General features: G+C 38.1%; 2 protein-coding genes across 5 annotated transcripts in view; both read left to right on the forward strand.

The window, feature by feature from the left end:
- The window catches only part of xirp2b (xin actin binding repeat containing 2b), a 28,445-nt gene extending 27,173 nt beyond the window's left edge, over window positions 1–1,272 (forward strand). The window contains exons 9-10 of the mRNA XM_077728696.1: window positions 937–1,067; window positions 1,125–1,272. Of these exons, the coding sequence (XP_077584822.1) occupies window positions 937–1,028 (92 nt within the window). The 3' untranslated portion in view covers window positions 1,029–1,067; window positions 1,125–1,272. The remainder of the gene's footprint in view (window positions 1–936; window positions 1,068–1,124) is intronic.
- A 1,772-nt stretch (window positions 1,273–3,044) lies between these two features.
- On the forward strand, window positions 3,045–24,637 carry b3galt1b (UDP-Gal:betaGlcNAc beta 1,3-galactosyltransferase, polypeptide 1b). Of its 4 annotated transcripts, none has more exons than XM_077728524.1 (4): window positions 3,045–3,185; window positions 3,674–3,783; window positions 4,524–4,620; window positions 21,588–24,637. In XM_077728524.1, exon 4 carries the CDS (start codon window positions 21,813–21,815, stop codon window positions 22,794–22,796), a length of 984 nt encoding a protein of 327 aa, XP_077584650.1. In that variant the 5' UTR covers window positions 3,045–3,185; window positions 3,674–3,783; window positions 4,524–4,620; window positions 21,588–21,812; the 3' UTR covers window positions 22,797–24,637. The 4 variants fall into 4 exon arrangements, with proteins under 4 accessions (XP_077584650.1, XP_077584649.1, XP_077584651.1 ...); XM_077728523.1 differs by having other exon boundaries at window positions 4,527–4,620; XM_077728525.1 differs by lacking the exon at window positions 4,524–4,620.
- Window positions 24,638–27,641: the final 3,004 nt, after the last annotated feature.

The raw sequence follows: 27,641 nt of genomic DNA on the forward strand, positions 1-27,641 counted from the left end.
TAATAGAAACAGGCAGGCTGCAGGCTTTGAGTTTAAATAACGCATGGACTGCTTAGCCTTAATGCTGTGTTCAGACCTGCCGAGTCATGTCACGCAACATCGTGCTATACCTTTTTACCAAATGCTGTTTCCAGTTGACATCAATCTTTCCATCGCCCAAGAGTTAAATCCGCAGACCCAGAACTACTTCTGCTTCACGTACTGTAAAAATAAGTATAATACCGCGACTTTTACCTCAACTTTTTTTCTCCTAACCTTATTTGATTCCTTTAAAATCACCCCAAAAGTAGCCTTAAGTCTCTCAACCTTAATTCTCTTTGTGACTTAAATTCTAGTCTCCTTTTCCCTAATTTATTTTAGGCTTTTGTAGGTTGACGTTAAGGAAATTTAAAGTTCAAGCAACTGAAGTCATGTGAAGGTTGAAAATATATTTGATTGGCTGCTTCCTCATCCTCACTGAAATCTGTCCCAGGAATACCAATTCGGTCATCTTCTCTGCAGCACGAAAATTAAATGCATGCTCTGGTCAAACTGGTAATATCACCCCTTCCACACTAGATTATATTGACCCCATCGTGCAACCAGAAAAATCTTCGGCCGGTCTAAACGAGGCATAACAGTGTGTCATGTCTTTTTTCTTTTATTATCATTAATGGTGAACATGATGCAGTCTGTGATTATTCATTCTGACATTTTTAAACAGCAGTAGACCATCTGACTAATTGCTTAATTTTAGAGATGGCATTGAAATGTGTACCTAAGTGAATTAAAGGTCGAGTACGGTTGAATAGAATAACAAGCAGCCGATATTATTATAAATCTTAAGATGTTTGCATTTTTGCTTGAGCTTATGCAGATGAGTGTTTTTTTTCTTTAATTGCACCGTATTGGCAAACAAATTTAAGAGTTCTCATCAGCTCAATTTCTCTCCAATAGGCTCGAGTTCCGAAGTCGGAGCTGTGCACAGTGTGTCGGAGGAGGGTTTACCCGATGGATGGATGGCTAGTGGACAGAAAAAAGTACCATAAATCCTGTTTCTTCTGTGAGAAATGCAAAAGCAAACTAAGGTAAATTAAAATAGCCACAAAACATCTTGAATGGGAGCTAACACATGTCTATTGCAGCCTGGGAAATTATGTCTCTCTCCACGGACACTTCTTCTGCCTGCACCACTACAAACAACTCCTTAAGTCCAAAGGGATGTACGATAATGACCCCGGCCAGAAAGCACTAGCAGAAAGTAACGTATCCGTCCCACTAGACCAGAAACATGAATGGAGATATTCGACAAGCAGCTTAAATTCAGTTGACAGGAACAAAACACATGGTGGTGAGGTTGAAACAACAACATCATTTGATGATAGAAAACCGCAGGGCAGCAAGATATCAGTCGTTTGGCCTCCACGGGATGATTCCCCTAAGAAAGCCTTTAAAATAGAAGATGATATTCCATTAGCGAAACCGCAATGGCCCCCAAAAGACAACTCCCCCAAGTTAACGCAACAGCAACATGGGGATACCGTTCCAAGAAGTATCCTTTGAAGTATATATATATCGGTCCAATTAGGATAAAGATTGATTGTTTGGGTTGTATTGTTGAAAGGATGAAAAGTATGTTATGATTCATGGATGCAGAGTTGTGTAAAGCAGCTCAGCATGTTGTTCAGGTTTTGTTGGACGTACATTAGAGGGAAAGTTAGAGAGGATGTGGATGGGACAAGAAAGAAGTTTTAATTTGCTGCAAGTATTTGGATTTGGTTTAATGTTAAGCAATCAGGGGTATTCTCTGTTTTAAAGCATGGCCAAAATGTGTTTGCTGTTCTTCAGTTTGTTTTGGAATTGGATTTTTAAGACAGTGAATCTAAATATTTACAAATCATTTCCTTTTATCTAGTGGATAGATAAACCCAGAAGTTTGTTTTGGAAATTTAACACAGTTCCATTATAAATCATTGTTTCTTAGTTTTCTTAGTTTTTTTTAATATCACTTTAACAGTTTTTGGAATTTAATTCTCCCAGGCTAGGTAATTATTTTATTTAATTTAGATTGCTTAAATACTTTGGCACCTGGTGTGCAGACAACTAAACAGACATAAGAAATTATTTTATTTATTTAAATGTACAGGTCATAAATAAACTGGTAATACATTTGTATTCTATTTTGAACAAAGATAAATACTTTTTCTGACTAAAATGGTACTTGTTTTAAATAGGCTGAGCTTATTTGAAATAGTTTGTCAATTCCTGAATTGGTTCATGCTTTCAGGCTGGTTTGGTTTTACATTATAATTGATTAATGGCCAATAAAGGGCTTTTCTTTTTCTGTTGGACTTTATGTCTGTTTCAGTGATTTATTTTTTAGAATTATTTTCTGCCTGTAAAAAGTAATCATCTTAACACATAGTGATGTCAATGGCATTGAAAATAATAATGAATTGGACATTTATCATTGTGATTGGCAGACAATGAGTAAATCATAAATATTAATGCTATTAATTATATATTTTTATTAATTATGTAGCATCTTTAGAGTGGTTAAGTGGGCATGTGTTCTTTTAATTGATTAGAAATTATGCTGTCAATATTTTGTTAATTTATAATTTCATTAGAATTAACTCAAATTAAGAATTCTGCATTCTCCATCCTTTTTTTTTAAATCGGTGGCAATAATACTCTTCCATATCTAAAGGATATTGCTTACGTTATTTAAATTAAAATGTTGCAAAAGAATGTATAAAATCAGTTTAAAAAATGACGCATCTAGAAAAAAAACTGGAAATGTTGGCCAGTGCAATTTATGTACCACTAAAAATTGCACATCAATACATTTATTTTGCATTTAAACATGTAATTTCTGGTAGTTTCTACCCTTCTAAAAAAGATGCAAATGACAGCATAGACATCAAAGCTTGCATTTCGCGTCCATTATTTAAAATCTGTCAAAGTCACGTCGTCAACTACGTTGCTGTCTGTCTCTACGATGGGCGGAACCGCTAACGGTTCTGCAAGGCGATTGACTGATGACTTTGTGGATTTGAACGCCCATTGGGCAACAGTGCTGACGTCGGCGCCCCGTGCTACTCGCAATCTGGGCTTTGTCGGCGTGATAAACGCGTTGCAAGATGCTACTGTGGATGTCGTGGATGTGGCGTGCTGTGCAAACGACGGCTCTGCGATGCAGTGAGGTAAGCACGCCATAATATTCTCGCTCTACCGTCGCATGTTGTTGTGATCCCTCTTTTTGATTCTGTGGATGAAATCGCCCTTTCACTCTCACGCCGATTGTGGAATGCCCTTGCTCTCTGTGACATTCCACGCGAGTTCCCAGTATGGCAGGGATCCGGATCTTTCTAACAGAGAGAGCCATAAACAATTCATATTTTCTAATGTTATTTCTTGAGATCCATACTCAGAATTGAAAAGCAAAAATATTTGAATCTGTGATTTTTTTAATTGGGGCATTTCACCACTTTAAAAGTGCAAAAAGTCTATCTTTTGATGACATTTTAATGCTGTTGATAAGCAATCAGTATTAATGAGATAATTCATGCAGAAGAGTAATGACAAACAATTATGATTTAATTGGTGCTAGAGGTGGTGTCGACATAACGCTCCTATTGCTGCGTTTGGGACTCTGCTCTCTCACCATTGATTTCCATATTTTACCTCACAGGTTAGTGGAGAGCCATATTCATCTATGGAATGAGCCACATATGGCTCCCGAGCCATAGGTTCCCTACCCCTGCACTATGGTGTTTGTAGCTCTCATGACAGTAGACACAGGTATGTTCTTAGAGACCACCGTTTATTGTTGTTTATGTCGAAAGTCACCCTTGTCCTTTCAATTATAAGCCTCGTAAGTGATCCACACCTATCAACTCTACGCCTAACAACTGGCTCAGGAGTTTGTTTAACACCGCTGTTCATAAATCTTAGATTAGAACATGTCTTAATGTTCTCTATTACTTCGTTCAGGTCCTTTTTTGTAGCCTCAGACATCAGGATCAAATGTATATCAATTTTAACTTAAAGGTAACTTGAAATTTCAAGATTATTAAATGTAGAGATGAATAGGATACTGAGTGCATTTGCAATTTCTAAGGTAAACCACTTCTCACACCACATTTACTTGAAGGCTGTAGTTGAGTACTTCTTGGCTTTAGTTTAGAGTTGCATCTTTTAACACGTTTTGTTTATCCTACCAGCTTGCGAATCTGGGCATGGGCATGGTTTATCTGAGGTTGCACATGGATGCCCAAAGTGTAGATCTTCAAGGTACTATTGGTACATTGCACGACAATAAGAATTGATCTAGTCTGCTGGTTTTTTCCTTTGCTAGACTACTATGAATTTGAGTGTTTGCAGTAAACTAAAGAATTAATCCGGAGCAGATTTATCCCAATCCCACAAAAGGCCACAATTGGTGTAGGTTTTAGTTCCAACCCATTAGAGGAAACTATTCTACCAATCTGGTATGTGAGATATGAAATCAGTGGATTGCAGTCTGGTGCTTCTTGTTTCAGCAGAAATCTAATTGGCGTGTTGGATCGGTTGGAACAAAAACCTGCACCCACAGCAGCCCCCGAGGACCGGATTGCCCACCTCTGGCTCTAACCTGAGGTATACTAACATGCTTAATTGCTGATCTTTGGGGGGTGGCCTGGGGGGTGACATTTTGTAAGTTTGATTTCTTGAAATGTAGATCTTGAGGCAAAAAAAGTTTAAATAGCCAATAGTTCAAGTTTTAACTACATTACAGTGTAGCAACAGCATCTTAGCAGTCACCAATGATTATTCATCTAGTAAATTGACAAAATCCACAATATTTGGGGCTTATTATGTTGACAAACTTTAAAGATTTTGTTTTGGAATCGATTTGGAGTCATTGACCACATTGAAACAGGTGAGCAAGATCTGATTGGACTTCAGTGTCCAGTTTAGTTTTTTTATAATATGGCTGCCTATAAAATGACTTGTCAATTATGTCGGCCTCTTGAGTGCTTGATCAGCCGTCTTGTTTTAGTAGAAGAAGCCATGAGTATTTCAAGTAAGAAGCTAGAACTAAATCAGGAAAAAGATTGTTAAACACAGTGTACAAGTTGGCTTTCAGAAAACTATTGTTCGGGAGTTAACAACATAGTATATGTATGTTCACTGCACTATAAAATTAACTATTACTGGTATTATAAAATCTGTTTGTGTATTTTGTGTCTTGTAATGCAAGAAGCAAGAATTCATATTGAACAGGACATGTGAATCAAACTGAAAAAAAGGAAGGGTTTTGATCTTTCCATAACCCTTTCCTCTTCTAATACAAGATGTATGAACTGATATAGTCAACACCTAATCAGAATTCTGTGTTTGTGGGGAAAAACCCAGAGATTTCATGTTCTATCACCTAGCTCATTGATCAATGCATGGATTTTTATGTCCATCCTTCTTTAGCATCCTCCTAGTGAAATCTGTTTAGATTGACAGTGCATCTTCCTTTCCCACTGCCTGGACATTTCTCATCAGTACCTGGCTCACGGGCTAATCTACTTTCCCTTTTTCCCCACATGCCCGTTTCCTATCACATCTCCATTTGGTTTTACGAGGATGACGATCCAAAGCCAAGACATGTGTATGTGAAAAAAAAAAAACTCCTTCATCTTGTTTAGCTCCTGAGAGAGAGAAAGAGTGCATGGTATAACGACCCGGTCAATGTCTGACGGTGTCCTTCTTACTCTAATCACATTTCCACAAGGTGTAATTAGTTAAGCGAGTTTAAATGCGTAATCCCTGGTTTTACTGTTGTGCGACTTTGCTTAGTCAGTGTTGCTTGCCTGATTACGTGTGAACAGCATTCTCCACAGTTGTTTTCAACTATTTGTCCTCTTAAGGATTGTTTCGCTGTTGGTTATAGTTATGCTTTCAGAGTATGCCTATTTATTTTATGGTTAGAAAGCCCAAATGTTTTTTTTCTTTGTACTTTTTCCCCATTTTGCTTAAAACCAAATATCAACAGATCCCCATATCGTGCGATTTGTTCATTTTCCTCACTTAGGGGCTGTGTAGTAACTTTATATGCAGTAATATAATATAAAATTAAATAATTCCAACTAATCTGCTGCAGAATGATGTCTTGGCATAGAACAAATGTTGTTGTTGTCTTAGAAGCAGATCTGAACCAAGCTGAGTTTCAAGATCTTTTAGAAAAATAGCTTTCATCCCTCATGTGTAAATGCATTGAAGTTTTATGTCATATCCATTCAACATTTCTGTTTATGTCCTGGGCATTAGTCATTGTCATCCCTGTGCACAGCTGCCAGAATGACTTTTTCTATCCGCGATGCGACTCTGGGCAGGATTTTCTCCTTCAGCCATAAGCCAAAGTTAAAATGAAGGCGGCACAGTACAGATTTAGGGTGCTCACTTGAAAAGCACAAATTAAAAAGGCAATTTGCTTTACATTGCTTTTTCCTTGAAGCTTGCTTTTGACAATTTTATTTTAGTTCTCTTACTAAATAGTCATAATTAAATTTTGCAAATTGGAATAGACTAAGGGGTGGCACAGAGGCATGTAAGGTTACTACCACTGCTTCATGGTGTCTGGATATGAATTTGGACTCTAGTTTGTATGTTCGCCATGAACCAATCATGTTCCCCCCCCAAAAAAAATTACAAAAAACAAGGCATAACATTCCATAAGTGTAGATTGACTGTCTGACTATTTCTCCCATGAGGAGGAGTTGTGAAAAAAACTTATTTTTCTGGTCCCACAAGGCTTAAATCTACTCTAAAATTCTCATACTCACTTTTTCCATTCCCCTCCAGGGAGATTCTCTTTTATAGGCATCCATTTGTTTTTTAGGTTTTTTTTTATACCAGGTTATATATTTTGTAGAGTTGAAATTGATTCTGCAGAAGACGTTTGACTTTGTAAGCATTGTTAGCGTGATCTTTGCTGATAACATGTAAATGACGATGAATTTGGGCAACGAAATGTATTATTGTCCTTTCAGAAAACACAATTCATTGCTTCGTTGTACAGTTTGTGAGCCATTCCACCCGAAAGAACATTTTTGCATGCAGTCTCAAAATAAGATAAGATACCATTTAGAGGCAATGTGTGCATTTTTATCTAATATATTATTTATGACAAAACTCGCGCCCTAAGAAGTTTTACTTAAAGGTTTGCATTTAAGCAGATCCATCACAAGCATAAAACTATTCCACAGTTGCCTATTTGAGAAGCTTTCATATAAGGGTGGTTGATTAAATTTAGCATGAATGACCAAAATTCAAATAAGTCAGTGTATTTGAATCACAAAATGGCAATTATGTATTCTTAAGCTATTATTATTGTATTTTAGGATCTTGAATTTCTTCATATTTGAAGAACACCAATGGGGTTTACTTGGCCCATTCTGATCCTTTTTAAATGATATATGCCTTTTTGGAAAGCTTGGCAAACACACAATAAGAACGGCCAGAAATCTAATTTAAAAAAAATAAGACCTCGTTCATGATCCAAAGCAGTCTACTTAAAATATACAGAAAAGGCATTCACATGTTCCAACCTCTGCCAAAAAATATTATATTTGCGCAGTATGTTGTGCTTTTAATAAGAAAAATACTGAATTGTACTAAAAGCCATGCACGACGAAAATTTTAAGAATTAAACACGTTTTCGCACTTTTCTTTTAGGCCTGTTTCATCTAATTTCAGGTGAGATAGAGATAAATCTTATATTACAACAGTAAAATTTGCTCCATGAACACGTATCAGAAAACATAATATTGAGTATAATATTACGGAACAACAGTGAAGCCAAATTGTTCGTCTGCAATGCAGTCACATTCCAATCAAATGTATGCAAATTTCATCTAGTGTGCCTGCAGCAGTTGCCATTGTACTTTTATTTTTCTCATCTGAAGCACAACAGATCTCAGAGAACAATGTGACTAAATTATTTATTATCTTGAGAAATTAATTAGCTTCTTGTTGATTATGTCCTAGAAAGGGAATGAAAATAACAACTGGGAGGCTAATCAAATAAGCAGTCACTCAAACAATGACATAATAATTTACTCCTTGCTATTTTTTTAAGCTGTCAAACAATTCTTCTGGACCTTTCCAGTCGAAGAGGCCCAGTAACTCTCTAAGTCTCGGCGGTCTCCATAGTTGAGTTGCCTTGCAATCCTTGAAGACTTTTTCTGACTGATGTGCCGTCTCAGCGCACTCGCTGGACAAGGCTGGAAGCCTAGAACCGATCTAATCGCTTCTCTTCGCCTTTCTAATATTCCAAGCGTCTCAAAAGCCAACTTGGACATTTGGAGGGCCGAAGTTCCCCAAGGGTCCAGCAGGGGCTGACGCAAAAATCTATGCCGAGATAGTAAATCTTTTATCAGTCCATGATGAATAAAACACGTTCATGCTTGGAGGCTCAAGATGCCGTCCTTTCATTTTTTTGGCTCTCCCGCCTCAAGTAGCCATTTGCACACTATATGAAGGGACTTTACACACAAAAACAAAAAAGATGTTGGTTATCCTCTGTCGTTAGACTAATTAAAAAAAAAACATCGTTCTCATTCTGCTGATTCAACACAAGCTGTTTGGAAATGGTCGCTTTGAGTTAGTCTTCTTCATTTTCATAGGATGCACTATGTGATGATTATTTAAATTAAGTTGTGCCTTAGCCAGCAGGAATTCATTCCCCTTTAGTGTCATTCCCTCATTTTCACTTTGCTTGGAATCACAATGCGTGATTGAAGACCCATATGGCCAGATTGGCACTTGTTTGACTAAAAACATGACGGATGTTTTATTTCTATACAAAGTAGTATCCATGCATTCATTTATCTTGCGAGGATTGCCAGAGCCTATGCTGACTTTGGATGAAAAGCATACTAAACCGTAGACTGGTCGCCATAGGGCACACAGAGACAAACGACTCACAATTATAGTCTAATGTGGCCTATATCTAAGCAATTTGGATTTGTTGTAAAATATGGTAGAGCGGCTTATTGTTGGGTGCATTTGTTGTCCAAACATAGTTTCATTAATTCTCAAAATACACCTAAGTGGATTGAAAAATAAGTGACTTGATTTGTACTATGCCCTTTTTTTAACTTGCTTTTAAGTTGTGTATTTTTAAGAGTTTCATAAAATATGGTTAACTAATTGGAATGGACATGTTTTTGTTGTTGGCAGTGAATAGGTTAAATGTTTGGTTTTCTGTTTAGAATTATGAATAAGTGTTGATGACACATGCAATATCTTGACAGCTCAACCCCATCCCACATCACTGTCACGTCACATAAGTAACACATACTGACAATCAGCATAAATATGATCTGTCATTGTCTCGGTTTAAGTCACCATTATAGGTTCCTGTCATATAATGCAGAAGCATAATGATCCTAATTTGGTTAGCCACAGTGAGACGCTACAGGCAGATGAGCTGCAGGATGAATGCAATCAAAACGTTCCAGCTCTTAACTCGCCCAATGTAACCTTGGCAGCACAACTGGGAAGCTGTAACGGGTGGCTGTTTCATATATATTGTCACTATTCCATGATCAGCCTATTTCTGGCTTAGCACAGGAAACAACATTGAAATTTTCACTTCCCTTTTTTTGTTGTTGTTGTGAGCAGGGTAAAATTCACTAAGAGCCGTAACCTCTACTGAGGGTATTAAAAAAAAAAAAATAGCACATAACGCTTACTGTATATATTCCACACTGGATATAAAGCAGCATTGTTGCTTTTTTTTTACTTCTTGAAAGGGCTGTTATCACTTTGTCAATAAGGGCTTTAAAGTCATAAAGGAACAAAATTAAACCGCAAACGCAGCAAGACAAATTGTGTTTTGCTCAAGAGTCAGCATTTATCCCAGTCTCACGCTGTCATGCTCCTCTTCACATTTAGATGCCCTTACGGCTTAAAAGTCGGAAGCCGTAGAACTCAAAGTAATCCACGTATCCACTGCAAACCACATTCGTCCTCACAGTTTTTAATTTTTTTATTTTATTCTTTTCAAATAACTCAATTGAAGTCATTGATGCCAATAGATTTCATATCCTGACCGTTTTTTTTTAAATCTGTCCTGTCATGCTGCTTAGATACAAAGAATGGCAAATCTGAGGCTAAAACCATTTTAATGTGCCACATAGGAGATTGGTGTTCTTCCTTTTGTGGTTGTTTGTATTCTGTTGTTTATTCAGAGAATGCAGCTGAATAGAAAAGGATAGAAAAGGCTTTTGGGTGTCAGAGAGAATGAATAGAGGGAATAGTTATGCAATCACATTGAATAAAAATATATTCATATATATTTATTGGGATCAGTTGGTTCCTGTGGCAAGGAAAAAGCAATATCTGGTGCTAAGACATGAACAATTCTTTGTCAGATTTTTATTATATTTGTCCCAATTGTTGACTTATCACTTAGAAAAACAAACTCATCTCTCTCCTTCAATTCTTGCCTTCTGTCTTAAAAATATACACTAGTATTATAGCTGGAGCAAGTGCTTTGCAATATGCTTTTTTTTCTCCTGTGTCATCCAAGGTGCTGTTTGCCAAATGGACAGAATCCAAAAAAAAGTGGGAGGGTGTATGAGTGAATGCAGAAATGAAGCACAAATGAGTTTTCTGTGGCTGTGTGTGGTGTGATAATGATGTAAGCATTCAAAACACTGCAAAGGCTGTGAAATGTGTCCTGAAATCCAATGCACTGTAGAAATGGAGTTTTAAAAAAAAAATGGGAAGGTTTGTTTTGAAGCCAAGAAAAATGTTATGGTGGATGTATGTACAGGGTTGTGTGCTGTTGTTTCTGGGAAGCCGCGGGACACCTTGGTTGAAGGTGACCCCCATCAGTGTCTCACATAGTCTGTCAGGGATTGATGGCGCAAAAAAAATATAGCCCACCCATTTCTGAAGTCCAGCCTGAAGGAAACTTGAGATCGGTTGAATGGGATAAACAGCAGCGCCACATTGTGATTTCTCCCAGTTTGTTTGCAAGTGTTGTTCGCCCGTGTACCTAAAAGCACCTCTCTGCTTGAAAGAGAGCTTTTAGTATGAACTTGAGTTGAAAAGAAGGATTTTTTTTTTTAGCTGAAGGCGTCGATAAATATCTTGCCACTGAATCAGGTCTCAATGGAATTTTGGGGGGTTCATTTTCTATTTATTTCTCTCCACGGAATTCTAGGAGTCGGTGCCTCTTTTATTTCTCGTAGTCGTGTTCACGATATGAAGGCAGTGATTGTAAGGCGATATATTTGGCAAATGTATTGTTACATGATAGGCGGCAGAGTGTTTTGAAAAGCAAAGTCATTCTCACTTGCGTGATGGAGAATCAACACAAAAGTGAGACTTGAGTGCGGGTGATATTGGCTTCATATGTTATCCTCTAGCGTATCGTAATTGCTTTGTCAAGAAAGGCTTTAAAAAGTCCTAAAAATGAAAATCTCGAGCTACAGCAGAGAGCTAAATAAACAAAGTCATATGCTCATGATGAAAGTATGTTGATCACATTTTCTGACACAGAAAAAATACTGCACACATAGCCAAAGGCATTTCTTATTTTTTTTCCATTCTAATCCCATTTTGTAGCTCTTGTGGGCAATGGTTGCTTCGGCCTGTCAGTAACGTTAGGAAAATGCATTCCCACCAGCTCAAAACAACTCCCACAGATTAAAAGGATATTTATCAAAACATGTATTCTACATATTAATGCGTTGGTGCCAGAAGAAATTATATAATTTTAATGATACCCAATTCTGCCAGTTAGTATCACATCAAATGTATTGTATTTCAATACCACCATGACTTTTTTTTTTAGAGTAATACAATACAAAATTAGATTTATACTACTAAATAAAACACTTATTACAATCTAAAACCCAACTACTATTCCTTTTAATCCTAAATGAATATTTTTTTAATTTTTTTAATCTAAACTCACTGTGCAACACGTCAATATCTTTAATAGGCACACCATGTATTCTATGTAAAATCGTGCTTACAAATTTATGAAAGAAAGTAAACATTTTACCTAAACATACATCCTTTTTTTTCCTCTAATACCAAGTACAACTCCAGCACAAGTCTTACATTTGTTGGCAAACCCTGATGTGTCCAACTGGCTGCGCGAACTTGCCATCATAAATGAAATCAATTCATATCTGATCTAGAGGCCCTGCTGCAGGAGTTGCATGTACACTTGACAGTGCCTCTGTACACCTGATGATGAAACACTGTATCACTAGACTTCCCATTTTCTTGCTAGCACAGTATTGAATGCACATCCTAATTTGAAAGTCTTTGAATCTTGCGATTTTCTTGTCAATGGTAGCGGTCTGGGTGGGAATACCTTGAAACGATTTACAGATTTGGAGGTCGGAGCTCAGTGTTTGTGATGTGGGGAAAATCCATAAATTTCCCAATCGCTCATTTTTTTGACAAAGGCATAGTAAACTACAATTTTACTGGAGATATTTCTTTGTATTTTTTTTGGCTTTGTGAAGATTCCCTTGGGAAGGATGAAGAATTATAATAGTTGGGCTTTAAAGTTGAAGTAGCATATCAGCAATCAGTTTCAGTGCTCAGTTGCAAGTGTTTATGCTCATTGATGTCAGAATCTTGTTCACAATATATTAAGCTTCTAATCATAGTAGATGCATTTATGGAAATTGGATGGCATCATTTTTTTTCTTTCCCCTCTTTGCAAATCAATTATTTACTGTTGTATGTCATCTGAGCTGGAGAATTGCAAAACAAAAAAAAGAAAGCAAATGAAAGTGCAGGTGAAATTGACTTCTTGATATTGATTCTTGTACATTTAGTCACGCATCCCAACACTGCATTACAGCATTTGCAGATACGGTATATGATTTTCATTTCCTTCTAGTCAGCAGAAATGTCATTCTCTTTGGGGAAAAATGTAAGGGTAGTGCCGTAATCCCGCCCGGACATTTGGTCGAACAGAAAATTAGTCGCCGAATTTGCTCGTTCTCAAAATTATGTGGTCTAATAATGTACTTTAAAAAGAGGTTTAATATTAAAGCAGGGGTGGGCAATTAATTTTACAAGGGGAATTAACCTGTGGCTATAATCTTACATATTTACATGTATATGTTCATTAATTTGTTTAGTTTATTTATCCAATAAATCGAACTCAAACTCGAGTGCAGTTCAAATGCATTTACTGGTCGTTCAGCACCATGGACAGAGGTCACATTTGTTCAAACTGGACAGGTGACCTCCAATGCCCTGGTGCTGCTACACAAACTCATAGACTTCACTAGAAAAGTTGCCAAGGATGCTATTGTGCAATGTGCATTCTTTGGAAACAATAAATCAGTAGGTTAAGTTCATCCGATCCCAGCAATTCAAGTCACAGATGTGACCTCTGTCCATGGTGCTGACCAAAATCATCTTCTCTTACTTAACATTTCAATGCACTTGTTTTAAATGTGGATTTAAAGTACATCCTCCTCTTGATGTCAAGAAAGTTAAAATACCTGTAAACTTGCATGATGAATAAGAATATAGAATTAAACATTATTCCTATAAAAAGATGCCTATAGGTTTAACTACACCGTGTAATAGTCCAACATTAAAGTAGAAGTTTTGCTAGTTAAAAACCTCAACACTGTTCGCTATCCCAGTCGTTTAACTTGTTGGCTTAATTAATTCAATGCAGAGATGTGCAACAATAACAGTCATCAAATGGATATTAAAATTAAAATAAAACAAACAATACAACGACAGTACTGTAAATGTCTCTGCATTTTGTATAATTCAATTCAGTGTATGCCAAAAATGGTTAGTTCACAACTACATCTATTGGGACAGTACTCATATAATCATACGAGTTTGCTAATCCGACAACAACAAAAAAAACGTTTAATCTCCTGATTGCACACGGCTATTGCTTTGGTTTTTCCACAGTTTCTTTTGAAGGCAATTTGAAACTACTTTTTATCTTCATGAGATTACATTTTCATTTTATCAAACTGCATTATACAACATGAGTAATGTAAACAATCACCTCCTTGCATACTGCAAAAAAACACCATAAAACAGTTTTACCCTAAGAATATTTTCACCAAAGATATGAAAAAAATATCTTTTGAGCAGTCTGCAACCCCATCTCCTTTCCCCCTTTTGATGAAGCAGATATGTCGCCAAACAAGACATAATTATAGTCTCCAACCATCTTAAACCGTCCACTGTAATTTCCCCGTGGCTCTATTTCACTAAACATTGTCAGGGCCAATTAATATCTTTACAATGCAATCATCTCACGAACGTTGAAATTACAGTTTGATGAGGCTTATTAAATTGCAGCATGGAATTCCAAAAGTGGACAATAGGCTCGTCAAAAGTATCAAAACCTAATCAAAGTATGTATACTGAAATGTATCCAAAAATCATTTTTTTTAGCTATCCAGTCCAATTATATCCAGCTATTTTGTTGTACAATATTATCCCTAAATATTTTTCAAAATTGTCTTATTTGTTTTTGCAGTATAACAGGTCACCAGACATTGGATTTTGCATTACTATCGATAGCAAAAGAGGATATTGCCCTGTTATAATTAGATTGCTTTTTTAGATTAATGTAATATCAAACAAGGAGCTGCACATGGAGTATTTTATTGAATATCAATATTGGGTAGAAATCTTTAGTATCATGTAAATACTAGTGTAAAACTCACATTTAACTTGTCCTTCCGTTCCTCCCTTGAAAGTAATTTTTTAGACTTAACTATTACAATTACACTTCAGTTTAATCATTATGGTGTTAGAAATTAGTAAGTAAAATGATTAATAATCATGAATCCTTGTGAAGTAATGTCAACATACTTAACAGTTTTTTTTCCCATGTTATACTCTGAGCTGTAAAGAAAGATCAGCGGAAAAGGTGTAATCGATTTAGAGGTGTAAAACTGTTTTAAAACAGAGAATAAAAGCTAATGCACAAGTTTTTAACCCGATTAAATCTATTGACATCAACTGAGCCAAAGGCACGTACTGACTCACACGCGCAGCAAAATATATTGACATTTTATCTTTTCTTTTCTGAAATAATTATGGGGTACTGCAATGCTATCATACCCTCACAAATCCGTTGATAAAACTCGTTGGATCAGGTGTAAACAATATTGACACCGTTAGATAATCCTCATGAAAAGCTCGATTTGTGAATATCTGTGGAAAATATAAAGTGTAGTGAACCAAATCAATCATATTTAAAATAAAGAATGCACGCTTTAAGATTCGGATTTGTAAGTTAAAATTTGAAACGTAAGTAGTATACCGTTTTGAAGACTCCCATATTTTGCTAGCAAACAATTCAACAAAATCCTACAGCAAAGTATTTGACGACAACAGCCCAACACATCCTAATTAAGGCGCCATACGCTCTGTCTCCGAGGCCGTGTCGTCTCCAGAGGATTCTCACTAAGGAGTAAATTTGGGTTCATCCTTTCTTTGGCTCCGCTTGGAGCACCGTTGAGTGAAAACAAACTGTAGCGAGCACTTTCCAGTGAAAAACTCTTAGATCTGCTTTCCACTGAAGAGAGACTTTTGTCATTGCAAAATCCCAAACGTGACCACCATTGTTTTTTAGTTTGTTTAGGCTGTCTGCAAACCCTACATCACTTGGCACCAAACTGCTATTGAGGGTAAGGGGTGTCCAATCCATTTTGACTGGGTGGGTTGGCAGTGGTATTTAGTTGTCAGTCCCTCCTGGACAAGACACATTTTTGCTAGAATATATTCCCTGTGAATATTATGCATATTTAGTACACTGCCTGCTGATGAATGAGTTTCATTTTTATTTGAGCAAACAGGTGTAATGTTTACAAAAGAAATGGAGAGGATATTGTTTTATTTCATGCAATGTTCTGCACTTATTTTTTTCTGATATTACAAAATCCAAGTCTAGTGATTCCACTTTGTTTTCTTCTTATTTTTAATGAGTGGGAAAGACGATATTGATGTTATATTTATTTGTAACTACAATTTGCAGTATTTTGGTATTGGAAATATTTTTTAATTGCATAACAGAATTTTTTAAATCATTATTGGATATAGCTGGTCTTGTATGACTATAACTGGTTGTTTTAGGTTGTTGTTTTTTACAATCTTAAAAGATAATATTTCCTAATACGGCTATATTTTGATATTGTAAAAGACATAACTATAAAATGTCCTCACTTGGGGACAAATTGCGCAGGGGAACATTGCTGTTTCACAAGGAAGCACCAATTGTGCCTTGTTAGCTTCCTATACATTGCTTCTGTAATAGGAGCCATAGTGGTACACAATTCCTTCCAATTCCTTCACTATTTCAATCTGCCTTCTGCCAAGGAGACTCAAAATGTTATCCTGGATTCATGCTTTATGGGGAAAACCATATATATTTTTTTTCAGGCTTTAAATGCTGTCACATGATTCTAATCTGCTGAAACACTTATACTTCCAATCTGCTTTCGGATTTAGTAGTATTGAAACTACTGTAGTCTAATTGGCTGGTCTGAGCACGTCTTTCTATTATAATGTTTAGTAAACAAGTTTTCCTGGGTCATAATTTAAGTGTGAATTATAAAAATAAGGCTTCAAGCAAAAGGAAGTAGAGTTTGCAACTGGGACTAGCAAAGGAAGTGTCCTGTTCCGTGGCCGATACCAACATATTGAATGTGAATGCATAATTCATGGCAGAGCGATGGGAGTTAGGGAAAGGAAGGTGGAACCTAGAGAAAACATGTTTATTTCTGTAGTTTTCATTTTTTACTAGATTATATAAATATATATATCCTTTGACAAAGCAGTCTTGTTAATGGCGCATGTCTCAAAAATGCAATTGCGGATTTTTTATCGCTTTTCTTGTCAAGTTATAAGAAAACACATAACTATGTTAGATGATGATTTGCCTCTGAGAGAGCTTTAGGTGTCAAGGCCCACGTTTCATAAACAATGGAAAAACACGCTGCCTGTGCCAATTCTATGAAGATGGCAACAGCTTTTGAATGCCATCTGGACCGGCAGTGCATAAGATCAGCTAATTTCATAACACAACGGACATGTCAGAATGTACCATTTGAAATGAGATTTGAGTTGAAAAAAGGGGGGTTGTTTGTGCACGACCTATTTTGATGATCAACTAGCAGACCTATTGATGCAGTTTTGAGCCACACACACAAAAGGATTTTATAGCAGAAAAATAGAATGTTCTTGCGGTGCAGCTTGTGTGCGTGTTGACTATTTGTGGATTATGAGATGGCTTAGTGACCTAAAATAGCCACCAAACCTCTCTAAAATGTGCATGTGGACTTTTGCTATAAACTACAACCTATGAAAATATCACAATGATTGCTGTAACATTTTTAATGTAAGAGATATTGTAAACTGTCGAGGTTTAACGTCTTAATGGGCTTGGAAATTTCAGTAGTGGTGTGAAAGACCAGTTTATTTGAGAGATTATTTTAAAAAGCTTGCATTCAAATAAGAATGAATATTGCGTCAAAAGGGAAAATAAAACGACATATTAAACATCCATTTTCTTGCAGAGGTTTGAACGTATTAATGGCAATTCCAATTATTTGAATAAGGACTGTTTAAATGATAATGCTTTGAGTTGCGAGCTTGGTAAGGGGATGGATAAAAATCATATTTAAAAGTCGTTAAATACTGGAGAATACACTAATTGTTGACTTGAATATAATAGGGTATCCACCAATAGCATAACAATGTTTTTCGAAGGAAGTAGTGTCTTACTAGAAAGGCCATTTAAGGACAGTAGCGTTTAGAGAGCCACCTTGGATGTGACCCATCATTCGCCATCCTCCATTTAGACAGTCATCATTTCTATCATGGCGGCTGCATCTTGTTTCATCATGAAATCAGAAATGCAGCCAAATGAAAGCTAATAGCTTCCCAGCAAGCAGAGACTGTAGGTTATTTCTAGGTCGGGGAAATGCAGCATCCCACGTAATTTTGATGCTTTACAAATCCATAGAGAGAGACTGCTGCCGTCATGCTTTTTGTTCTTGTCATTTTTCAGTTTGTGATGGAGAATAATCATAGCTGATGATTTTGCTTCCAAAGATGAAGGAGTTTTCTCTGAGAGGTCCCATGAGACTGACTTGTTCCCTTACAACACATCATTTTGCCACATGCATACTCACTCTCGCGTTCCTTTTTTCTCCACCTAATGTCATTCTGTACCTTTCATTATCTTTTAAATCCCAGTGACGCCTTCCCTTTTTTTTTGACATTTTCATTTGGCGTGACAGCCATCTCTCGCCAATGCTAAATTGTGTTTGCCGTGTACAAGACAGAAACGCTACTTTCACGGCTTTGGGTAATAAGTAACCTTGCTTGGCACATTTATTGGAGAGTAATTCAGAAAGCCTGCGGAGCAGCTTCAGAGTTTCACTCCTATCAACCCGATAAGCTTCCTGCAGGTTACTGAAGCTTCTTATTTTGCATTTTTGACTTGACTCTAAATAAATTTTAATAAGTCAAATAGGGCCACACGATGGTGCAGGGTTTTTCCGCTTGACTTTGGTAGTTTGGTATTGGCAGTGGTGTGATTTTGAGCGTGAATGCTTGTCATTGTAGTAACCAATTCAGGGTCTTCTCCCCTGACTGCTGCCCCTGGTTGGCTGGGATAGGCTCCAGCACCCTTCCCCATCCCCCCACGACCCTTATGGGGATAAGCGGTATGAAAGATGACTAAATGAATAATTCAAATAGGTCAGTGGAGAGTCCAATCATCCGCGGCACCATCTGTCTCTCTGATGATTACCTGACTGCTGGATGTGACGTGCTTGGCTACTTCTGCAAACATCTTTTCATTACCTGACTATTTTCAACATTTATGACATGAGATCCAAGCTGTGGTTATTTCTTAATCCAATTAACAAACATGGTTGCGTTTGTAGCATTTTTCTATAGGTGAGGGCAGTTACAACTACTATGTATAATGCAATTGGCTTGTTAGTGGTGTTAGACAGTAGATATCATACTGTCAGTGCAGTGACCTTGTGGAAAGTCTGCATTATACTCGAGAGGTGTTGGGTTCAAATTCTGGTTCAGGCCCTCAGAGTTTTAGTTTGCTGCAGAGTCCCGTTTTCTAAATACAGTTGTTGTTCACTTACATGCTGAGAAATTGTGTTTGAATTACACATTAAGATAAATAAATAATGTTAATTTTACATTATTCAAGGAGCCAACACTACTCTTACTATGACATTAAATTATTGTAGTAATAACATCAACAAACAATTCATCCCAACACAAAATTTACATTATTACAATTGGTCTGTTTAATTCCTGAATAATTGTCCGGCATGAAAATTTAAGATCTAAAAATTTCACTCGTAATAATAGCATGGTGTTTTAATTTTTAATTTTGTTATTGAAAGACTAACTAAATTATTTTCTTAGGATATTCAAGGTCCTGCAATTTTTTTTCTGTGCTCTTAAGAGTGTGAAGTGGTTTAATACTGTTTCACTGCTGAGCAACGTCAGGGTTTTTTTTTCTTTTTTAGTGTCTTCGCTGCAGTAAATGGGAAGCCTGCCAGTATATTACTTGGAACAAGAGAAACTGACTGTGCAGAACTGAACAGAAAAGAACAACAGTATCTACCAAGCAAAGTCATATGTAGCTAGAGGAAGACCTGACACTTACAGTGCACTAGATTAGGCTAAAATGTATTTTGGAGCGTACAATAAACAGGCCATAGTGCTTTTTTTCCCCCAAGGTTGGAGAGTGTTAGTCTGGGTATTTGCTGTAAAAGCTCCAACATTTATACTCCCAAGTTGTTGCATGAACCGAAGCAAATCTGCTTGGATGATGCGTAACATTTTGTAACTAAGACCAGCAGAACAGCCCCATTGCAATCCGCTCAATGGGCTGTGAATACACCAAGTAATGCGTGCCACTGCAGCAACATCATTCCATGTTGGAAAATGATCCCTGCAAAGCTGTGAGGAAGAGATTTTGCCTCAACATTTTTTTAATTGTTGCTTTATTTCAGTTGTTTAAAGATTTAGGTTCCATTATTCGTTGGAAATGTGCTGAAAATGCCCCAAAAAGAACAATCAGTGAGCAAAAATTACCAGGGAGTGACTGAGGGTGTTTCATACTTAATAGGAAGTGGCATAAAACTGCCATAGTCAACAAGAAGTGAGCTAAATTCAACTCGAAGTGACCTTTAAATCCTCCCCAAAATGAACAATGTGACCCAAAATCAAATCAGAAAATGAAATCAATTAAAATCATTCAAGTTAAGTCAATTTTTCATTTTTCTTTCCTTTTTTATAACCTTAAATAGAGACCGTCATTATAAAACATATTAATTTATTGCATGGGCTATCAAGAAAGCCAGCCTGTGTGATGAAGTATAACTGTCGTCATTGGCGAAAATCAAGGTGAAGTCATTGAAATCTTTTTTTTTCCGGCTAATTATTTGCAGCTTTGTGTGAACTGCTAAATTGAATGTGGCAATGTATTAGACGAGAGATGTTGTTATTGGAAAAACACTTTGGAAGGCTGTCTGCTCATGGCCTTGGAGCCATGAATCAAAACATTTTTCTTGCGTGTGGGGCATAATAAGGCTTTTTTTTTTTAGAGAGAAGTCCGCCAAAGCGTTAGTCCAGAGGCTCGGGGAAAGGAATGTCACGTTATGATAAATGTTTGTCTTTATTCCCCTCTCCATATACTAGTAAGCTCTTGCTGTATCATAACATTTGATAAATTGCCTCTCTTTTGGCACTGTAGACTAATTATTTTTCCCATTCAATCCTATCCTTTTATTTTTCAGTAAGTGTGTAGCATGCCTTTAAGGTCCAGCGCGGCTAAAACGCACGCCCGTCCTTCCCGTATAATATTGACTGCACACTTCATGACTGACTCCTGATTTTGACAACCCATATTGAGGCTGATTGGAATAATAGCTGCACAAAGACGAAGCAGCCTGGCCAAAGGCTGGGTTTCACGCTACAGTAATCTAGAGCTGTAATATTCTCTACGCGTGCAGAAACCTTCAACACCCCTCAAGTGATGAACAGTCAGGCAGTGGGAAAAGAAAATCTAGTGTTAAAAGTGGAGGAAAAAAAGAGCTTATCCTTTAGCCATGAAAATGGAGCGGAATAATGAAAGTATTTTTAAAAGTAGGCAAACATTTGAACACAACATTTCAAAACAAAGTCATTTCAAAATGTGTTTCTGGAAGACTTTTGCACTAATATTTTTATTTAAGCATTGACGGAAATTAGATTTTCTTAAGACAATGATCCACCTGAAAAAAGTAGCATCTCTAAGTACTTTAACGATCAACATTAAAATATATACTCTTGGTCAAAAGTTTAGAGACCCTTTCTCATCCGAATGATGGGTAAATGGTCCCAAAACTTAAGTATAGTAATAGTATATGAAAAAAATAGTGCCCTATGAATGGTTAACATTTTCCAATAGCTTTTGATGTGGGAAATAACAACAGAGTTGCTTAGTGGTTCAATGGCAGCAAATAGTAATTATTTTGTCATTCAAAAGATTGCAATTTAATGTTTTTTTCACCCCTCTCTTTCAGGTTTAAATGGGAATGCTGTAAAGAAGTTGGACATCAATTCATTTTTCAGTTGCTTTGCATTGGAACGCAAACAGCATCAGGACCTTGAAAAGTTATCGATTCGTGGCAATTCATGTCGATCTGCACACCGGAGCAGCTCCATGCTGCCGCGCTGGTTGGAATAGCGCACAGGGACAGGTGGACTTATAAAATCCGGCTTGTCCCGAAACACTTAAATGCAGCATAATGCCGTCCAAAGTATCCTGCCTTTACATCCTGACAGTGGTGTGCTGGGCAAGCGCTCTGTGGTATTTGAGTATATCTCGGCCCACGTCCACCTACATAGGTCACATGTCTCTGCCTAGCCGCAGGACTGTAAAATCTGCCAAAAACATGACCTCCAACATCCGCACTCGACCGCTGAACTCACACGCCTACGACTTTGTCATCAACGAGTCTCAGAAGTGCCATGATAGTGCCCCATTCCTGATCATCCTCATTAGCACCACGCACAAGGAATTTGATGCCCGACAGGCTATTCGGGAAACTTGGGGCGACGAGAGCGCCTACAGCGACCTGCGTGTCCTCACTATGTTCCTCCTGGGCCGTAACACGGACGCCGTCCTCAACCAGATGGTGGAACAGGAGAGCCAGATCTTCCATGACATTGTAGTGGAGGACTTCATTGACTCTTATCACAACCTCACCCTCAAAACGATGATGGGAATGCGTTGGGTAGCCACATTCTGCCCTAAAGCGCAATACGTCATGAAAACCGACAGTGACGTGTTTGTCAACATGGACAATTTGCTTTACAAGCTTCTCAAACCCACCACAAAGCCTAGAAAAAGGTACTTTACCGGCTATGTAATCCACGGAGGTCCGATAAGGGACATGCGTAGTAAATGGTACATGTCCAGAGACTTGTACCCTGAAAGTAAATACCCGCCGTTCTGCTCTGGCACTGGTTATGTGTTCTCGTCGGACGTGGCTGAGTTGATCTTTAACACTTCGCTTCACACCAGACTTTTGCACCTCGAGGACGTGTACGTGGGTTTGTGTTTGCGCAAGTTGGGGATACATCCTTTTCAGAACACTGGTTTTAATCACTGGAAGATGGCTTATAGCCTGTGCAGGTACAGGCGGGTCATTACAGTCCACCAGATCTCCCCCGAGGAGATGCATCGCGTTTGGAATGACATGTCCAGCAAAAAACACCTGAGATGTTGAAGGGGAGTTTTGCTTTGCGTGGTCCTTTTGCCTTTTATTCCGTTTTGAAAGTCCTCGCTGACTGGTTGAATGATGGAACCACAAAAAACATTGGGAGTTGCTGCATATCTGATCAAAAACAATACAGGGTGTTCCAAAGTGTTCCACCCAATTTGTAGGCCAACAACTTTTATTTTCAAAGCTTGTGTAGAAATGTTTCAAATGGAACTGTGTAACATTTGGCAGTTCCATCTTTTCAGGTTAAGAAATGCAATACACGGATCAGTGTAAAATCTTGACAAATTTTGCAGTGGGCACTAACTACAAAACAAATTAAAACTTGACACAAAAAATTCTAAGGAAAGGGCAGGAATGTGGGTGTCTGCACTTGCTCTTCTAACTCATCTGAATACATACACCCGACACGGACAAACCTATCCAAAAAACAATGTGACGAGAAATTAAACACAGGAAATTTTGTTGGCAATATAACTTTAATGCCATTCTGTTGCACATGACGTTCAAAGTAAATGTCTGTACAATGCGTAAGTATCTGAGGGAAGAGAATGACCATTGTAACAGTGGTGCAGGAAAAAAAAGATTATCAATAGTAACACTAACAAGTGAAACTAGTTTGCTATTTGAACACAATTTGATGCATTTCTGTCCTTCGGAGAGTCTTGTAATGGCTATATTCTCAGCATGCTTCCACACAAAAATGCCCTCTTACACTACAGCTGCTTTTTTGGGGTGATGTGGTCATGTCACTTGGGTGGGTGACAGCCCAAATATTTGCCTATAGGCACAGCCACAAAGCCCTCACTCACTCACACTTAGATTGGCTTATGTAGATTGGTTGGCCAAACTCAATGTCAAGTGTACACTACACATGTCAATGCTTGGTTTTGCTCAAATTATAAGTGCTACGCAAAACATCCAATATCATGTCCTGGTTGGCCATCTGGCATACTACCCTGAACAAATTTCTGGAGGTTAAGCAAGGTTGTGCATGGTTACTACTTGGATGGGAGGCTGCCTTGGAATACTGGGTGCTGGAAACTCTTATGTTTGCTCACTTAACTTTGTGAGAAGCAGTCTGAACCACAATATACACAACACCCTCACTCACCTTTACTTATATGTGTCAAACTTCATGAAACATGTCAAAATTTGCCCTTGATAAAACTATAGATGCTACTCAAAACATCTAATGCCATGTCCTGGTTGGACTTCTGTTGTACTACCCTGAAAAAACTCTGTAAGATAAGCAGGGTTGTACATGGTTACTACTTGGATGGGAGACTGTCTTGGAATATTGGGTGCTTTTCACTCTTATGTTTGCTCACTTAACCTTGTGAGAAGCAGTTTAATCCACAATATTCACCAAGCCCTCACTCACCTCTACTTATAAGTATTTGTGTGTCAAACTTCATGAAATATGTCAAAGTTTGCTCTTGCTAAAACTATATATGCTACTCAAAACATCTAATATGTCCTGTTTGGTAAAGTTATGTAAAGTTTTAGTTTTTTGTAGGTAAGACTATAGTGGCTCTGGTGGCCAAGTGGTTAGAGCGTTGGCTTCTGAAACATCAGGTCCTGGGTTCAAATCCCAGCTCGGTATACAATTTTATTTTATTTTTTTTTCCCCAAAACCCATGACAAATTTTTTTTTTTTTACTAGAATTATTGGGGGCTCCGCCAGCAGAGTGGTTAGAGCATCAGCCTCTGACATCCAGGGTCGTGGGTTCGCTTCCCGGTCGCTACCTGGAATCAAAAATCTTGGTTCCCTCCCGCCGAAGGCGGGAGGGGACCAAGTGTCTTGCCTCGGCCTTCGGCAGGGGAGGGGGGCAAAGGTGTTGCGGGTGGGACAAGACCGTCGGTCCACCCCCGCCGAAGGCGGGGGTGGACCAAGGGTGTTGTGGGTGGGCCAAGACCGTCGGTCCACCCCCGCCGAAGGCGGGGGTGGACCAAGGGTGTTGTGGGTGGGCCAAGACAGTTAGGTCCCCTCCCGCCGAAGGCGGGAGGGGACCAAGTGTCTTAATGTCCCCTCCCGCCGAAGGCGGGAGGGGACCCAATAACCTTTTGCTAAAAAGTGGTATAAGTGTTTTGGTATAAGTATAAGTGTTGGTCTCATCCGCCTTTGGCGGGAGGGAGTGTCTTGGTGTCACCTCCCACCTCCCACCTCTGGTGGGTGGGGACCAAGTGTCTTCTGGTGGGAGGGGACCATGTGTCTTGGCCCCTCCCACCAGAGGCAGGGACACCAAGATATATTTTCCAGGTCTTGACTGGGACGTGAACCCACAACCCTGGATACCAGAGGCCAATGCTCTAACCACTCAGCCAGCAGAGCACACAGTAACTTAAGTAAAAAAAAAAAAAAATGACATGGGTTTTGTGCCCAAAACCCATGTCAATTTTTTTTTTTTTACTAAAGTTACTGTGTGCTCTGCTGGCTGAGTGGTTAGATCATTAGTCTCTGAGATCCAGGGTTCTGAGTTCAAACCCCAGTCACTACCTGGAAACAAAAGTCTTTGTCTCCCACCTGCCTCTGGCGGCGATGGACCAATTGTCTTGACATAACTTTACCAACCAGGATATGATATTTGATGTTTTGAGTTGCATTTATAGTTTTAGCAAGAGTAAAATTTAATATTTGTCATGAAGTTTGAAGACCCCAGTCGGGGGGTAGAGTGTGCAATCCCAGGTTGGTCTTCACTGTGTAGAGTTTGCATGCACTCTCCAGGCTCGCGTGATTTCTCTCCAAGTTCTCTGGTTTATTCCCAAAAAAATGCATGGTAGGCCAGTTGAACACTAAATTGCCCCGAGGTGAGTGTGAGCATTAATGGGTGCCTGTCTCCTCATGTCCAGCGATTGGGTGGCCACAGTCCCATTCAAATTATATGTTAACCCTCGGCCCCTGATGCCCAGTCGAAATATTTGAATAAGAATATCTAAAACATAATTACTGCACTGCACGTCATTTTTTTCATTCCAGTCTCTTCCCCAACCACACCCTTGCATACCCTAAAACCAGGTTGCATTTAGGTTTTGGCCTGAGTGTACACCATCTGCACAAAATCAAAATTCAACCCTTTGACGTAGTTATTGTTGTACTAATTAATGTTCTCATTTGTATTTTGTTTTATGGATTTTGAGCACTTTACAACAGTTTAGTAGAATGGTATTGGTTTAATGGTTTAAGGTCATTAAGGATAACCAGATTTCACACTGCATATTCAATTTCAGTGCAAAATATAGGCTTTTTTGTGCACCTTATAGAACTGAAAAAATACCATAACTACTACAACCGGCAGCTTTTCCATGCACGGCATTGATAAGAGTAGTGATAATTCTAAACATTGGCCAATCCTGACAATGCTGACTTCATATCGAAGAGAAGAATAATTCAATTTGATTAACTTAAATTAAACTGCTCAGTAGAAAAATGGAACATCTATTTCCATTTTACATTGTCAATCAATGCATGAGATGATTCATTGTGTTGGTATTTGCAGTCGTTATTTTCACAAGGTCAAGGTCCACCCAAACATTCCTCACATGCATCCAGTCAATAAGTGCTTTCTATTAATGTAGGGGTCACCATTTTTCAAGCGTTTGCCCTTTTGAAGATCGACAGGACTTTTGCTCTTCGTCAATATTGAGGCCTTCAAACACGGGGCAAATTTTAAGGTTGGTGTCAGAACCAATTTGTTGTGGAGTATACTTGGTTCGTTTGATTTTACCCTGCACGCCCAAGTGCATTTTGAGTGACACATTTCTGGTTTACACAGATAGATTTGGGGCAGACGTCAAGCTCGCAAAGAGTTTATCTGATTGTAGCCATAGCCGCATCTAATACATTTCTTATGATCCTCAATACTTTGACAAGTGTTGATTTTTATCAGAACATCTTAATGGTCTCGCTTGAACTGTGCCATGCTCATGTAGTTGTTAATAAACTAAACTAAGTGTCAATTATTCAACAACTCTGTGAAAGTTCAAATGAAGGCAAATAGACTTTTTCTTCCGAATATAAGACATTTTACCATTTCGTTGAAAAGTCTTCCTCAGTTTGGCAGATTTACAAAATCAATTGCAAAATCTGTATGCATTGAGTCAGACCAATTTGAGGGAAAATTAGATTTTGATTGGAGACTTTTGAATGGGTTATTGTAAAAATGGTAAACTTTTTGAGCGGTAGTCATGCAAATCATGTCAAGTTAGCTTACTTCCGTTGGGCAATCATGGGCACCAACAAAGTGCTTGTGTGGAAATAGTCCCTTTGATGTAGTTCACTCAAAAAGGAAATTGGAGAAGCCTGTCCGCAGAGTGAGTGTGACCATCCCAAATTGATTTATTTACAGTGCCAACTATCTGGTTTTTTTTTTGGTGGGGAAAGCTCTTTCCACTATTTCAGCTCTTAGAATTATGTCCAACTTTATACGCCTTTTATTTTCTTATTTGGTCAGAGTTTGTTGTGCCAATATTACAAAACAAAAGTAAACTAATCCATTAAACGTCAACAACTTTAGACATAAAAATGTAATTTCACAGCTGAATTTAAGGGATCTTATTGAAATGTAACATCTACAATCAGAAAAAAAAACTTAAACCTTTAACATATCAGCCAGATTCAATTTTGAATTTCAATTGCTGTATGTAACCAAGATCACAGATGACTAAAATTCAAGTGTACACTTACAATTTTGATATACGTCACATTACCGCTTTGTGTGGTGATGCTGTTTTTTAAGTAGCCCATGACCTTAGTTCAAACACCCACACTCCTGTCCCTTGTAAATTGTCCTTGGATGAGACAACGAAGCATCACCACTCCTGACTGACTCAGCATTCTGAATTCCCTGT

Source organism: Stigmatopora nigra, chromosome 11 (assembly GCF_051989575.1).
Source record: "Stigmatopora nigra isolate UIUO_SnigA chromosome 11, RoL_Snig_1.1, whole genome shotgun sequence".
Taxonomy (NCBI): Eukaryota; Metazoa; Chordata; class Actinopteri; order Syngnathiformes; family Syngnathidae; genus Stigmatopora; species Stigmatopora nigra.

Coding starts and splice junctions, on each gene's coding strand:
- b3galt1b (XM_077728524.1), top strand. CDS start 21,813: ATGCCGTCCAAAGTATCCTGCCTTTACATCCTGACAGTGGTGTGCTGG.